General features: G+C 29.6%; 2 protein-coding genes across 2 annotated transcripts; both read left to right on the top strand.

Annotated features, from left to right (window-relative positions):
• The first annotated feature begins 1,849 nt into the window (after positions 1 to 1,849).
• On the top strand, positions 1,850 to 5,635 carry LOC123296163 (carboxypeptidase B-like). The gene is made up of 5 exons (XM_044877625.1): positions 1,850 to 1,935; positions 2,698 to 2,742; positions 2,975 to 3,065; positions 3,648 to 3,956; positions 5,069 to 5,635. The coding sequence occupies exons 1-5, from the start codon at positions 1,850 to 1,852 to the stop codon at positions 5,633 to 5,635; spliced, it is 1,098 nt and encodes a 365-aa protein (XP_044733560.1).
• A 2,566-nt stretch (positions 5,636 to 8,201) lies between these two features.
• LOC123295793 (carboxypeptidase B-like) lies at positions 8,202 to 12,353 on the top strand. Its single transcript, XM_044877251.1, has 5 exons — positions 8,202 to 8,334; positions 9,100 to 9,309; positions 9,875 to 9,995; positions 10,542 to 10,853; positions 11,645 to 12,353. Exons 1-5 carry the CDS (start codon positions 8,243 to 8,245, stop codon positions 12,296 to 12,298), a joined length of 1,389 nt encoding a protein of 462 aa, XP_044733186.1. The 5' UTR covers positions 8,202 to 8,242; the 3' UTR covers positions 12,299 to 12,353.
• Positions 12,354 to 16,924: the final 4,571 nt, after the last annotated feature.

The following is a 16,924-nucleotide window of genomic DNA, read 5'->3' as shown; positions in this document are numbered from 1 at the left end:
ATACTTTATATATAATTAAAAATAAATAAATCTTGTGAGCAGCAGAGTTCCGTTACAAAGGTCATATTTCTTCTTATTAGACGCTTTTTATTGATATGAGATTTGATGTTTTTTAACACATGAAAATCTTGCATAAAAGGGCAAAAGTGGTGAGTGTATACATTATCAAAAGACGCTTCCTTAAAATTAACTAGATTCTTAGACAATTTTTTTTCTAGGAAGTGCTGAAAAACTGACACCAAAAGAAATTTCCTCGATTTTGAGAGCGCTTTCTCAAAAACGTGAAAAAATTCGATTTATCAAAGTTCCTGAAATCAATATCCAAGCTTTAATAACATTTACCTAGACAGTAAACAGCTTTACAGTAAGCTGAATTTTAGTGCATTTGAACAAAAGGGGGAAGCTGTAGAATTATATACATAGATTTGTTTATATATAAGACATCCTCAAAACAGCATTCTATGGAATGCGAAACAGATTTATAATCCCAACTCCTTTTCCATTTCACCTTAAATACTGTATATAAGTCTTTTTTCAGGAAAAATGTGACTAACAGTAAACATAAATAAATATTTGTAGGTGAGTGTTTGAAGGCTAAATTTTAATTACGTGTATGGAATTGAATTAATCATAAAGATGTGGTTTTTGTGCAAATTAATTTTTTCTTTTCAACATTAATTTCATATATTTAGGACTTTAAACCAAAATCTGACTTGTATTTTCTTCTTCTCGTCTTTTTCTTTCGAGCTAAGGATAGAAGTATTGCACACCATCCTATAGTGAAATTAAACATGTAGGTAACCATTTCTAAGTATAATCATTCGATTTTAAACGAATTAAATTGCATCAAAATGAATTCAGTAGTTTTTGTATGATCCTCTAACACATGATGAAAAAGAACAGAAATGATGATTTGTCAGCATATTAGCGACCAAAATACATCATAATAATTAAGATTAGCTAATCGTACAGATGATGCCTACGTTGTACTTGAAATGCGTATTTATAACAAAAAAAATTGATGTAAGCATTAATATCGGACTGTTTTGAAATATTATTTTGTACTTTATATCAGTAAAAAGATTGAAAAAAAAATTCAGAACCCTTGGATGAATCAGCGACGAATACTTGAACAGTGTTAATTTAACTAACTTAATTTGTTTTTAGAGCTATGAACATGTCAGACCGAGGGCCCATAATAAAGTAAAATTCTCACGATTCATATTATAAAAATTGATAAGCATAATTTTGGTAATGAAGAAATTAATGTTTTGGCCGCCATTAGTAGGTCAAATTTTTGGAAATCGGGGTTTTCATGGTTTCTACTATATTATCTTGCTTGCCGTAAAAGTAAAAAGATTTGTTCGACTACACACGAACAAATTTCAGTTTGCAACTAACGAAAGGATTGGAAAATGGTTTTGTTTTTAAAAAATGCACTCGATTTGTCAACCTATTCGTCAGTTTCAAACTGTCAACGTTGCAGTTATAAGTGTAACATATATAGTTGCCAAAATAAAATAGAAAGGTGACACGAAAATCGAAAAACTCGTTTTCGATAAATTCGAATCACGGTTAAAATTTTAATTTTCTTTATTAACAAACTCACCTTTAAACAAAACGATTCATGGAAATATCACTTCATTATGAACTCACGGTCAAATATACCCTTGATTAGGTAAGTAGTTATAAATAATGAAAAAGGTAGATATTTTATTAGTAAGTTTACACCAGTGAATAAATTCATAAAGTTGTGTGATTGTTTTCTTATGTCTACTTATCTGTTTACAAATTTCCAATATGTGAACACTAACTTCATGATAGATAAATCAATAAATCCGTAACTGCAATGCTTAATTCGTATGAATTAATAATCATTGTACTGCTGTATTTATTGACGAATTCGGCATATGGTAAAGTCAAAAATTATGAAGGGTATGTAATTATTTCAAATAATTTTCTTTTTTTAGGCCGTAATTCACAATTAGGCCATAACATATCGATTTGTCACTACGTTATTTCTGTGTTAATTTAAATAAATGACTGGCAATGTTTTCGACAGTTTATTTTAAGAAGTTATAACTTAGACTTCCTTCCTTATTTAACTTAAGAAATACGCTTCGCACATGAGAGCGGTTGCGTTAACTAACACTGGATGCGCGCTAGCTTAGCAACCGAATTTCCTACTGACAAATTAAAATTACATTATTTAGTTATAATTCAACCATATTAAAATTGCAACAACAAAAAAATTATTTGAGAAATATTTACCACGGTATTAATAATAACGGCAAAACTGTCTGGGAATTTTATTAATATTGCTATAAACATGAATGATATGAAAACATGAATTCAAAAAATTGTCTTATCTATAGTAATTTATAAATAAAAAATTTTCGCACTTTTTTTCGGGAATGGGCACTAGTAACCGCAGTAAACGCAACTTCTCTCAAGAACTAAGCGTATCTCATCCCTATCCCATTTCAATAAGAAAAGAGCATATCTAGAAATCAAAATCTTTTCCTTGCACTACTTGTGATGACAGTGTACGATACAAAGACATATACAAAGTATTGATACACAACTGTAAAAGTTTTGGGCAATCGAACCCTTTTCTTGGTACCAAAAAATTCGTAAAAAATAATCGTTTTCGAGATATACAGAAATCGGATTTGATATATTTATTTTATTTTGCAGGTATAAAGTATTTTCAATATTCCCAAAAAGTGATAGTGATTTGCAGTTTGTAAGTACAATTTTGGAAAATCCCAAATTCGATGTTTGGAGATCGGTCAAAATGATAGATAGACCTACTGATGTTATGGTCCCACCAAATATGCAAAATGAATTTATCACAAAATTAAATTTAAATAAATTAACATATAATATTACATTTGATAATGTCCAAAGGTATGATGCTAAATTTTAGAACAAATGCATAAAACTATTAAAAACCATTTTTTTCTAAATAAAGGATAATTAACCAAGAAAGAAGACAGCAAAAGAATATTGCTATAAAATCTGAAGGAAATTACAGTATTGAAAAATATTTAAAATACGCAGAGGTATTATTGCAAAGAAAAATTTACTATACAAATTAAACGATATATCATTCTACCAACTAAGCGTATTCGCTTTGCGCAGGCAAAATTAACAGCCTCATGCAGAAATAATCACAAGATCGTAACTACATTGAGAATACTATTATTATTGCAAAATAAGAAAATATAACGATTGGTGTCGGACACTTTTTATCGCCTCGTCCCCATCCGCCAAACCCACAATAAATAACATAAGTTCAAAAATTACAAAATACCTTTTTCAACACTACAAATAGACTAAAAATTTCAAATAGTTTTTATAATTTATGATTTCAAGATTGAAATCTCATGACAGTATAAATATCAAAAAGAGTAGGGTGTCCGAGTTACTCTTTAAATGGTGTAGTTATAAAAGGCCACCTCACGCTTATATTACTATATAAATTATTTTGAACTATTTATGTTTATGTAAATTAAGCGTATTTTTTATTATTCAAAACATATTCAATTTAAAATACATACGGTATTTAAACAATTAACTTTGTTAGATGTTAGGTTTTTCTTCAAATATCAATTTAAATTTTCAATTAAATATTATTTCCCTAGATTAATGACTACCTAAGTTATTTACATATTAAATATCCAAATAAAACACGAATTATAAATATTGGAAAGTCATTCGAAGGGCGTGAAATGAATATAATACAGATTTCATCTGATTTCGAATCATCAAACAAGCCTGCTATATTAATCGAAGGTGGAGTACACGCACGAGAATGGATAGCGCCTGCACAAGTATTGTTTATTATTCATCAGCTTGCAGAAATCGATAAAAATAAATGGTTAATAGAAAATGTTGATTGGTATTTACTTCCATCTTTAAATCCCGATGGCTATGATTATACTTTTAGAAAGGTAATATTTGTTTGTACTGAATGGCTCAGATATACAGAGATAGAAAACAATTATCAATTCAATATCGAATTTTCATTTAAAAAGTTTCTTTTCAGTTTTTAGGTTCAGTATTAATTATCACTTGTAATTTTGATATTCTCTCGAATAGTATTTGTCAAATTATAATCTTTAACAAATAATCTTTAATAATATTTAATTTTTAATAAATAACAAAAGTTGTAGGAAATAAAAATTTAATACAGTTTGCAAACGGTAATAAACTAAGCCGTATTAATGGTTAACGATGCATTCGATAGAAAAATTGCAAAGGCAATTTTGGGCTTTTAAAGTCATTTGATTGTACTAGCTTTTAAGTAGAGGGTAAAAATTCTAGTTTGGTGGTTACTATAGTTTGGATCACCATCTCGGAAGCGATATGCATACCACGTGACATGTATACCACGTTTAAAACACTGGTCTACGACCCATCGCTGAAGTTAAGAAACATTGGGTAACAGCCATTACTTGGATGGCAAACCACTTGAAAACATTGTGGGTTGTTGCCTTTTTACTATTTATAATAGTTTTTATGCCCATTGTATCTCTTATATATATAAAAATTTAGCTTGCGTTTGTTTATGAGCGCAAAATTAGAAAAGTAGTCGATGGATTGACTTGTAATTTTGACAGGTCGTTGCATTTATACCTAAGAGTGTTTTATGTCTATACATAGTGTGCATTCCAAAGTTCTCACAGGAACGAATGTATAAGATTACCTGAAAAAGGGATGATCCCCAATAATAATTAATATCAGACAAAGTCACTGCGAAACGTGGCCGAGTTTAGCTAGTATGTAAAAAAAACACAGTTGTTCCCAAGCTTTAAGTTTTTCTGTATGTACTTATTAGGGACACACTGTATAAAGTATTTAATGATAAATTATTTGAAGGCGTGCAGGGCCTTGGATTTAGTGCACATAATAGAGACCTGGTCACCATTGTATTTGTTTACATTTCATCGTACTTTCATAATCAACTTTCCATTCAAAGGATTATATCCCAAAATGTTGTAACATCTTTATTAAATTTCTAAAATCCTTCTGTCTTAAAATAATCCGATGAAAAAAATTTTAGGATCGATTTTGGCGTAAAACACGTTCAAATGTGTCAGATGAATGTATTGGTGTTGATATGAATCGGAATTATGGTTATAAATGGAAACATTCAATATTCTGTGGTGATAGTTTTGCTGGAAATCATAATTTTTCTGAATCAGAATTAAAAGCATATTCAAAGTTTGCTGAAAGTATTAAAGATCGCCTTAAATTATATTTATCATTTCATAGTTATGGGGAAATAATTTTGTACCCATGGAGTTATACGTATTTGGAATATCCTAATAATTATCTAGAATTGAAAACTGTTGCGGAAAAACTTGGAAAATTGATTGGCGTAAATTATATCACGGGTACTCCAGCACAATTGATTTACACAGCACATGGTAGTAGCCTTGATTGGTTTAAAGGAGTTCTGAATGCTGATCTTGTTTATGCAATTGAATTATCACCTGGAGGATCAGGCTATGTGGATCGTGTTTATGTTGGTTTTGATCTACCGCCAAGGCAAATAAAAGAAGTTGTAAGTAAAGTTTTTGTTGGAGTAGAATATCTTGGAGCGTATGTGAAAAAAAAATACGTGTAAGTTTTAAAGAAAAGCTATTGACAGAGAGTACCGCAGATAGAGGGGACAGCTAAATGATACAGTAAAGTACTTGTTGCATCAGAAACACCGAGGGTCATTTGCGCAGATAGCAAAAAAGGAAAGTATGTAAATATATAATATTATGTTTAGGAAGTTCTATAATTTGTTTGTAGTAATTTCAAAAAATATTTGCTTGTATTTATTTTGAATAAAATGAGTACAAAAATTGAATGGAACATTACGATAGGTTTTTCTTCCTTTAGATGCTCTTTTTGTTTGTTTGTTTGTTTCCAGAATAAAATTAATACACCAGTCTAAATACCTTTGAAATTAGTTAAATTTGGAAAAAATTAGTTGCAGAACCAGACCTGTTTTTTTTGTGTAGGACATAATACGTATAACTCAGGAAGCAAAATTAAAACAGCTGTATTTAGCCGGAAAAGGGTGCGCCGGGAGTGAAAACGGGTGACAGGTGGTTTTTAATGATTTGTGGCTAAAGTATTTACTTTAGAGAAAAAAGTTAAATAGGAAAGTTCTTGGTAATAAAAAATTTATAGCTTTTGTACTAACCATTTTTTACCTCAAATTTAACGAGTAAAATGTAAAAAAGTAATTTTTTTGTTGTTAGCTTCTCTTTTTTAGAAAAAAATTCGGAAAATTTTGAAATTTTCAGAAAACGTTCTTTTTTTTATTAGTAATAAGTAATTTTTATTTTTATTTTTTTAAAGTTGAATTTTTGTGATTTTCAATTTTTGGCAAAAACCACCTCTTTCTTGGGCTGGATGTACAATCTATTTTTTTTCACCGTACAGAGTTGAACATGGTCTCCTTTTTCGTAAGGATGTATATTTTCATTTAAAAAAATAAAAACGTGTCATTGCAATGAAAAAACATTTTCGAAATCGCCAAAAACTAAAAAGTCAATTTTTTCATGTACACATTTTTCTATTTCTAATGCCTATGATAATTAAACCATTAAACATTAAAAACGTTTTCATAATTATTATTATTGCTCTCCCTATTTGTTATCTGTCATTTTATATATAAATATCTAAAAAATTTCCTTTTTCATTGCTAGGAATGAAATATTAGATTTTACAAATAATTGAGAGAGAAATCAACGGTATACGAAATTAGTTTTGATATGCGTGTTGCCTAGTTTGAAAATATTAAACTTAAGTAGCAACAATTCAGTTTAATAAGAAACAATGGTGCTAACAATTTTTTAACTATAGTGCAAATTTCTCAATATTTAATAATTAATATTTCGTTATAATTTCTATTTTTAATTCAAGGTTTTTAATTTTAATCAATAACTTATCAACAAATTGTGAAAACTTGCCGTGTTCAATAACCTTGCAAGATGATTTTTCACGTTTTCATTCTAAAATTGTAGGTGTTGTTGGTGTAAATATCATTGAGGTTCTTAAAAACATCTATTTTGTAGTGATTTGCATAACCATTAATAACCTAAATTCCTAATGCAAAAGTTTCTAAATATAATAAAAAAATTGAATAATTAATATTCAAATGTGATGAAATACGGTAAGTTTTACATTAATATAATAACGTAGGGCAAGACGTTTACAGCAAAAAAGAATTAATAATTATTTTAAAAATAATTATTTTAAATAAAAAGGACCCTTTTTATTGTGGGTCCTGAGGGGGATATATTTTAACAAAATGAGTAGTATACTTGTTTCCATTTTTAATTATTTTTCATTCTGTTTTCAACTTTGTAAAAAATCACCTATACAGCATGTTCCTCCTAAAACACCCTGTATATGTTATGAAGAATAACTAACGGTTATTGACATAAGGTTTGCGAACTTTTCGGTCCCATTGTCGAATTTTTGGGATGTAGATTAAGTTTTTGGTCCCTTAATCCATTTTTTGCCATAAAAACTCCAAGTTAAATTCTGTTTTTCTAGGAAGAGATGCACACAAACCAATTTCAAATACATGATCCAATTTTTGGAATTCTTAAGTTCTAGACCTGTTTACAATTCGTAATATGAACATCAAAAATCAAAAATCAGTTATGTCTACGAGTCAAGTATGACTTGTGGTCTATGAATTTCAAACAGTTATTTATGTACTTATTACTCTAAAGTCTCTCAAGATCTATTACCTTTTATGGGATTCTGATTAAGTATTTCTGGACATTTCAATCGTTCTGTTTGGTTGATGCCGAGTAAATGAATAACTGTTTATAAACTGTTACAGCTTTTCAAGCAATTGAAATCTGTTATCAAAATTATTATGACGCTAAAATTTGAATACAAAGTTAATAGTGGAGTTTTTTGTTTTTATAAAATTATTGCTTTAAAAATATAAAATATTGTGGAGTTTGTTACGTTTCTCTCCACACATGCATAAAATTTGCCCCATTAAGAAAAAATTGTTATTTATAAAAAATATTGGTGAAAAACTGTGATTTTCTAATCAGTATAAAATCAATATGAAACTAATAAACATGGTGAAATTTAATATATGGTTTGGTATAATTTTCTAATATATTTAAGTGTAAGTTTTTAAGAAAACAGTCACAGATTATATATAAGTGGGTGCACAAATAACAATCAGTTTCTTTTCAACGCAGTAAACATGAAATCATCGAATTTAACAATTAGAAACCTTTATCTATTATTTTTAGTGGGATTTTTTATTATGGTCCAATCATTAAAAGATTATTCAGGGTAAGTTTTTTTTTCATATTTATTTCAAATAAAATAGATTATAAAAAAAAATTCGTGGAGCAGGAGCTGCGTTAGCTGAGCGAATTCCCTCAGAGAGTTCATAGTTATTTTTAATTAAATTAATTTTAACCTTTTCTTTCCATGAACGGTCTTTTTCAGGCAAGCCTATACCATTTTTTTTTGTTATGAAATTATCTTTCTGATATCAATTTCGATTGGTTGACAGGTCAGTGTAAATACATACATTGACTTACCTGTTCATATGGTATGAATAGATCTACATCAATCTATTAACCAATCGAAATTGGTATCAGAAGAAAAATAATTTAATTCCGAAAAAAATGGTATGGTCTTGCTTGAAAAAACCCGTTCATGGAAAAAATTGATTAATTTAATTTCAAATAGCCATGAATAATTTTTTTTGGAAAAACTATGATAGGAGTGTTTAAAAATCAATAAAATTCCATAAAAATATGTCCCGATTTATATATATGGCGCAAATTTGCTCGTGTTTGTTACACACAGTTTTATGTTTTAAAAAACTATTTTTCAACAAAGGATTTTTTTTAAACATCAAACTGTAAAAATATATTTCACTTGGGTAAACAAGAATTTACGGTTTCACCAAAAAAAGTTGGCTTAAAAATTCCAGGAGAGTCGGGGAACATTTCTCAAACGGAAATGCACAAAAAAAAAATCGCATGGCAAAATCTTCAAAGACGACTGTAAACTTATTTGGTTAAAAGTATTCAACATTTCTTTCAGCTACAAAATTTATGTTTTTCTACCAAAAGATGATATACAGGATGCAATTGTTAGAGACATAATTGATTTACCTGGAGTGGATGCATTTAAAGCATATCGCCGGCTATTTGCACCTGAATATATGATTGCACCAGAAACCCAACCATTGATAAATGATATTTGTGTTGTAACAAATTTATCATATGCTATTGCTGTACATGATCTTGGCCAGTAAGTATTTTTTATTTATAAGGTGTTTGAAAACATGAAGAAAAAATTTTCGCTACTATTTGTTCGTAAGTTTGAAATTCACGAAGGACTAAATTTTTCAATTTGTTCTTTAACTCATAAATTGTTAAGAAGCCAATATCAAACATATAGTTTAATTTTCCCGGTTTTTATAAATATGCGAAAACATTCATGATTAGTGCTGGAATATACTGGCGCAGGACCCATAGCATATTCTATCGGGAACGTCTTGAAAGAGGATTCCAGCTTTTTATTTTATTTTAGCCCCGTTGTGCAATTTTATTATAATAGTTTAGTAAGAGGTGAAAATTCTAGTTTGGTGACGTCATCGACAAGCGACACGCGGAAGCGGCCCTAATCATATACTAATCATGAATGCATATGGATGAAATATAAGCTGAAAGATTTTTGCTCTATATAGTTTTAGAATATTTCTTGAACATTGTGTTTTTGAAATATTAAAAACGAAAAAAAAATTTCAAACACCTTAAAAGTTTCAAATCATATGAATCAAATTAAAAATTAATTAAACAAACTACAACTTCAGTGTCTTCAGGCGGGTTGGTACAGGATCGTCATCTGATTATGAAGTTCTTTTGAAGGAAAGTACTCTTCCCAGAGTAAAACCAGGATATATTTCATTTCAGCAATATGAAACATATGAAAATGTAAGTTTCATGAATTTAAATTATTTAAGAAAAAAAACTAAAAAATCCTTAATAAAATTAAATCCCGTAACATACAAGAGGCTAAAAAAGGTTAACCAAATACAACCCTTCTACTGCCTTTTAAAAATTCTCCAGTGTAATCGCCCATTTTAGTAAAAGTGATAAGATAATGTTTTAGTTTTGTCATCATTTGGCTTGTAGTTCAGCCGTTCGTGTCTTGCGTAGCTGAAAGAAATTAAAATAGAGATTATTTTCTGCCAGCCTTAAATATTGACAATTATTGAATTATGAATGACCTAATAACAGGACATTAGCTATTCAATAATAACACAGTTAGGCTGACAGAAAAAAATTTTTATTTGAATCCCTTTCATTTTAGATCAATGTCCAAAATTTCGAAGACGGCTGGGCTACCGGATTAAAGAAAGTCTTATCTTACCAAGAATTATCAACTTATTAACGGGCAGGCTACCTTAGATTATTAATTAGCACATAAAATTATAAAATAATTTTCAAGGTTTTTTGCCAATCTCGAATAACTTTTAGGTACAAGCATATTTGGACAGACTAGCTTTACAATATCCACAGCTTATGGATATGTTTTCAATTGGTAATACGTACGAAGGGCGCAACATTACTGTCGCACGAATAACTAATCAAAAAATTAGGCATCGAAAACCGGTCATTTTAATCGATGCAGGAATACATGCACGTGAATGGATTGCTCCCGCATTTGCTTTATACATCATTCATAAACTGGTGGAAAGAAGTTATGAACATTCTGCGCTATTGGATAATTTTGAATGGTTCATAATACCGTTATTGAATCCAGATGGATACGAATATAGTCGGACTAATGTAAGTAGCTTTATTCATAACTATCATAAAATTAAGAACTCTGCTGATAATAATATCGCAGCGGCCCGAAATTCAATTTCCATCGTCTAACATTCTGTTTGATTATATAAGTCAATGAAAACCGAGTATACAAAAAGTTTGAGACTCTCAAAAATTCAAAATACAATGTTTCTTGATTGGAAATTTGTCGTAATTTCTTCTAATACTTTTAAGAAAGAGGGAGTACCAAAGTTTTTCGTTTGATCAATCTTAAAATTGTGTACCTACTCTTTGTTACAAATTCAAGAGCTCCAAAATAACTTTGTCACAATTGTGCCACTTTCGAAAGCTATTTCTACCATGGTATTTGCAGTTCCGATGCTAAAACAAGAAAAAGGGGCTTACTAAATCTGAAAGTTTCAGAAATTTTGACCGTTTAACTTACGAGATAATAATGCATACATTCGCAGTTTTGACCAATTATTCATTCTTATTCTAAAAACATTCCTTTCAATTCTCCTACTTTTGTCAATTCAATTCTGTCGAGAGAATTTTTAATATCGTAAAAAATAGCTGGGAGGACAGTGAGTTGTGTATGCTTTGAATGGGAAAATCGCGAACGATACAGCTGGTTATCTTGCGATATAAAGGATTGGACAAATCTATCGACAACTGCTGGACATACCTTAACTTTCCTGAAAGCAATACCAATTTGAGAATGATATGAAACTACGTACCATTAGTGTAGATTTTATTTATTATTTCTTTGTTTTGGGGTTCAAGTTTACTCAGATCTACATGTTATTTTATAGGATCGATTATGGCGAAAAAATCGAGCACCAAATTTTAATACCGAATGTATTGGTACTGACCTAAATCGAAATTGGGGCTACCATTGGGAATCAAATTATCATCGTGAATGTGACAGTTCTTATTCTGGAGATGAAGAATTTTCTGAATTTGAATCAAGGGCCCTACGTGATTTGGGATACGCTCTAGGCGATGATGTATTGGTGTATCTTACACTCCATGCATATGGCCCATTGTTATTGTATCCATGGGGATTTAAATCAGAAGTACCTCCAGATTATGCAGACCTAGACTCACTTGCCAAAGCAATGACCGATGCTTTAAGTATTCCGTACGTGTTTGGAAGTTCAAACAATGTTTTGTATGCAGCTCCAGGTGGAAGTGACGATTGGTTTAAAGGAGTGATTGGTACAAAATATTCTTATACGTGGGAATTACCCCCAGGTGGCACAACTGGATTTGAAATACCTGAACATAACATAATGTCTACTGTCGTCGACTCATTTAATGCAATAGAAGCATTGGGTGCATATTTTTTAAATTTGTGTAATCAATCACAACATCCATATCATTCACAATATAAAACGCAACCCAAATACCATAAACGATCATCAGAAATGTTAAAGGTTCGTAATGATCCATTAATTCATTCATAGTGATATATTGCAAAATGAGACATTAATAAGTTCTTAGATAAAACAAAAGTGTATAGGCCCTAATTTAAGTACAAAGAGTGAAAGTGATCAAATATTCAAACTTTATTTAAAAAGAATAATATTTCTTAGATGCCAAATATCATTAGTAACGCATGAGTTAATGGCGCAAACTTTTGTACTTGTTAATAACCAATAAATTTTTAATTCAATGAAACGATAAATTAAAGAGAATTGAAAAAAATACACTCGAACCAGGACTCGAACCTGAACTTCTTGGATCCATGTCAAGCGCCTTACCAATTAGGCTATTCAAGTTCTAGGCACGAATGCAATTCGTTCAACTCAATGAATTTTTTAATTTAGGTAGAGCGCTTGACATGAATCCAAGAAGTCCGGGTTCGAGTCCTGGTTCGAGTGTATTTTTTTCAATTCTCTTTAATTAAGATTACTAGACAATATAGTTGTCAATATTTAGTTTACGCCTGTATGTAGCATATTACAACAAAAATAATCGAATAGACCATGATGTAAATATCGTATGCATAATTATAAGTAAACAACAACAATAAGTAAGAAACGATAAATGTTAAAGTTCACTTAAAATAAAAATAAAAAACTTTAACAAAAAGAAAACCGACTTCAAAAGACAACTTTTCTAAAATAAATTAATACGTACTAAAAAGTAAAAAAAATAACGATAAGATAATGTAGTTAAAATTTTTACTTTTTAGTGCGTATTAATTTATTTTGGAAAAGTTTTCTTTTGAAGTCGGTTTTCTTTTTGTTAAAGGTTTTTTTTTATTTTGTGATCACATCACAGCAGGGGCTGCGAAATGAAATGTTGGATTTCTCGAGTTATTCAAGGTTTTGTGGGCTTTAAATACCTATATCCGATATGATTTTGTAATACGTTGTATGGCAATGATAAAGCAATATGAATTTCATATCGTAGGTAAATTGTAAAATTTGTAAACCTTGTAAACAATAAACAATAAATAAATTTTATTTTTAAATAATAAATATTGAAATCAAATAAAAAAAATTTTATTATACAGAAAGCTTAACAAACCGGTTAATCATTTCCATCAATATTTTAAGATAATCAGCAGGCTTACGCTCAAAATGTTAGGTGATTACATCACTTTATTTTTATGACCTTGTGGTCATCGTTATTTTACACAGGGCTCGGAAAACAACACTTAAACAAGGAAACAACACTATAATTGTTTTACAACTAATATTTTAATTTCATATACATAAAACTGACAGGACCACCATTTTTAAAGAAGGAGGTGTTACATGAATATTTTGAGAAAAAAGGCAGCAAAAAGGAAAGGTAGCAGGAAAGGTGCTTCATGAAAGTAAAGGAAAGGTTTTTCATAAATATTTTGAGAAAGTAGACAGCAAAAAAGAATAACAGACGGCAAAAAAGGTAGGTGATCAATTTTTAAACTTTTTATTTTATTTCTAAAAACTTGTTTTGTAAAAAAAAGACATAGTAGGTACATGAGCTTCCGAAAACCAATTCCCTTTGCAAAGTTTAAGTACACAGTAATCAATAAAAACTAGCATTAATCAAATATTAAATATTATAATCGATATACTAGTCGAGGTAAGAAAACCGTAAAATGACCAAGTTCTCGGAATTTCAAAGTACACCTTCGATTTTGATGAGACCGGTTGCAAACTGTTTGTACGAGGGTATAGAAAAAGGCAGTTTGTAGTATGGTGCTGCTTATGTTGGTAGGTCGAGAGTCTCACATTTATGCTTTGGTGGCAAAGCATAAATCTTTGACTTCCTAATAGAAGCAGCAAGTACGTACTTTCGGCCTTGGATAAAGAACAGTTCTTTTATCTTACGTTTAAATAAAATAACAAAGCCAAATTATGATAAACACAAAATAAATAAAAAAATTGACCCGCCATTAACAGGCACATGTGAAATTTATTAATGAATAAGTGTTTATTTCAGGCGTTTTTTTATTTTTGTTTTTTGTTAGGGCGAAAGTAGTCAAAACAAAATGTATATTTATACAATACAATATTTTAATGTATTGTACGATATCTGTCAAATACAGTAAAATATTGCCTAAGGGTAGTTTTTACAAAAAATTAATACAATGGTAGTCAATATCAAACGCATACATACAATGCAATTTTTACTCTTGACGACTGCCCGCCCGCTCATAAATTTTGGAAATGTTTGTTGCAAAATTGGATTTTTGAGCGAGGCAATCGCTCAGATTACTCTCTCCAAAATGTGAAGTTGTAAACTATTTTAGGTATACCTCGCAATTAGAGTTAAATATCCAAACAATGTCTTTTTAATTTTCTATATTTTTTCACAGGGAAACTTTTTTTTTTGGATCTGGTTAAAAATATTTAAAAGTGGATAATTTTGAAAAATAACTAAATCGAATAATTTTCACCACTTTGGAAACTTATCGTTTAGTTGTAACGTCAACAAGTGTCTATGGATTTATAGGTTAGTAGTTTTTCTAATAAATTGTGAGAAATTAAATTTTTTATTGAAATTATCGTTATTTTGGGATGTATATACTAATGTGGAAGATCATTCGCTTCATTAGAACAAAGATATTCGTTCTTTTCAACTCCTGCGTGGCGGATCTTGTTCGATTCTTATCTATATACATAATTACAAGTAGTTATTTAATAATAATTTTTTTTTAGAATTTAACATATGTTTAAAAATAAAAACTTAACATGCAAATATTTCCATGCATTTGATTGGCACAGATAAAAAATAATTTTATAAAATATCATTCCTTCACTAATATTTAAACGTTTTTTAATGTTGATTAAATGGGGACATAGAGTAGGAAGTGAAACTGATTACTGGCTTATAAAAAGAAAGTATCCACTTACTGACTTTAAATGTTTCGCAATCGGTTTCTGTGTTTTCTGACGACTTTTCTGTTTTTTTTCTACAAACTTTTAATAATTTATGACCAATAATATTTTTCAAAACTATGAAGGCAAGAAGATATTGACACTGCTGGTAATGAATTTTACTAAACAAAATGTACATTTCTGAAACCATATTCTATTAGCAACTTCAATTTTCTTGAAAAAAGTACCGTCGATTAAAACTTAGATGGTAGAAACAGTAAATAAATGGTAAACATTCATTAACCAATTTCAAGTGATTCCTTTTTGTGTCTTAACTAGACGTTGTTACTTAATTGTTAGTTAATTGGTTATAGTCGTTGTGTACACAAACCTACTGCGGTCAGTCAAGCGAACGATAAAATAGGGGTCAGATATATGCTATCGAAACGGTGCAGTGTTACGTGGTACTAAAATGAATTAACTAAAGCTGAAAATTATTATACAGATTGCATATTGCCTATAAATAACAGTTATGATTGTCAGTCAGTTAAACGTTAGAATAGATAAGATGCATATATGATTTCCTTGGATTTATATGAATTTATTAAAGCTAAAAATTGTTATACAGCTTGTGAATATTGCATATAGGGAACAGTTATGACAGTCAGTCAGTTAAACGTTAGAACAGCGCTGGTCAGTCAGCCCTTTTTTATGAACAATAAATATATTAGATTCATTTATATTTTCCGTGAATTTATTAAAGCTGAAAACTGTTATACAGCTTGTATATTCTCTATAAATAACAGTTATGATTGTCAGTCAGGGTTCTTTTGCCTTCTTAATGTAGCGTGTAGTATTTTTTTGAAATAGATACGCTACAAACTAAAATATTTATTATAAGGATTTGTACACTAGGTTTTGTCAGGATTGCGTTATTCTTTCCACGATTGTAATATAAAGTCCTACCTATTATAGTGACAAGACATTGTTTAAAATAAATTAGAAAACACAGTTTGAGGAGTGTTTCTTGTTGATAAACTTCGTCCGTGTAACGGGTTGAAGAAAAATATATAAGCTGATATTAGAAATGACCATCACCGCATTGCGGACTAGGTATTATAATACAGGTGCCTACCTATATATTGGGTATGTATGTATGCATGTTATACACACATACTACACTAAAACTTTAGGCCTTCTCCATATCTTGTTTTAACCACATTAACATTTACCAACAACTGACTTAGTTACTCCCTTATATTTATTAAAATATATTCTATTTGTATTTGTTGCTATCCCTTGCGTTAGTTAGTACAGAATGTGTCCATATTGATGTAAAAAACATAAAAAAAAAGGCAAAATTTTGTAAAAATTAAAAGCTTGCCACATGCTTGCCCTTAAAGCTAAAATTAATTTTACCAAAACAATACAAAAGTTGGGATAATTTCGCGGCTGAACGAATTGTTTGCGAGATTAGGATAGAAATCTTAAGATTTTAAACAACATCTCGGAAACTACACTCCTAATCGTAAAATGTACACGATTTATTTTTTTGATAAAATCATTATAAAGATCGGGAACCAAATTTTGGAAGTTAATTTATTTATTTATCCATAAATCTGCGTATAAAAGGTAATTTTGGCCTGAAAAATATAAAAAGTGGGTTTAGTTGATGGTTGGATGCAATTTTTGGAATCGATTTCCGTCTAATAGGTATCTAAAATATTTGTCTAATAGGTAAACACAGTGAATTTTCTCATTTTTTGGATTCCAATT

The sequence above is a fragment of the Chrysoperla carnea genome, chromosome 3, assembly GCF_905475395.1.
Source record: "Chrysoperla carnea chromosome 3, inChrCarn1.1, whole genome shotgun sequence".
Taxonomy (NCBI): Eukaryota; Metazoa; Arthropoda; class Insecta; order Neuroptera; family Chrysopidae; genus Chrysoperla; species Chrysoperla carnea.
The sequence above is the reverse complement of the archived record's forward strand: the minus strand, read 5'-3'. Positions and strand labels throughout refer to the sequence as shown.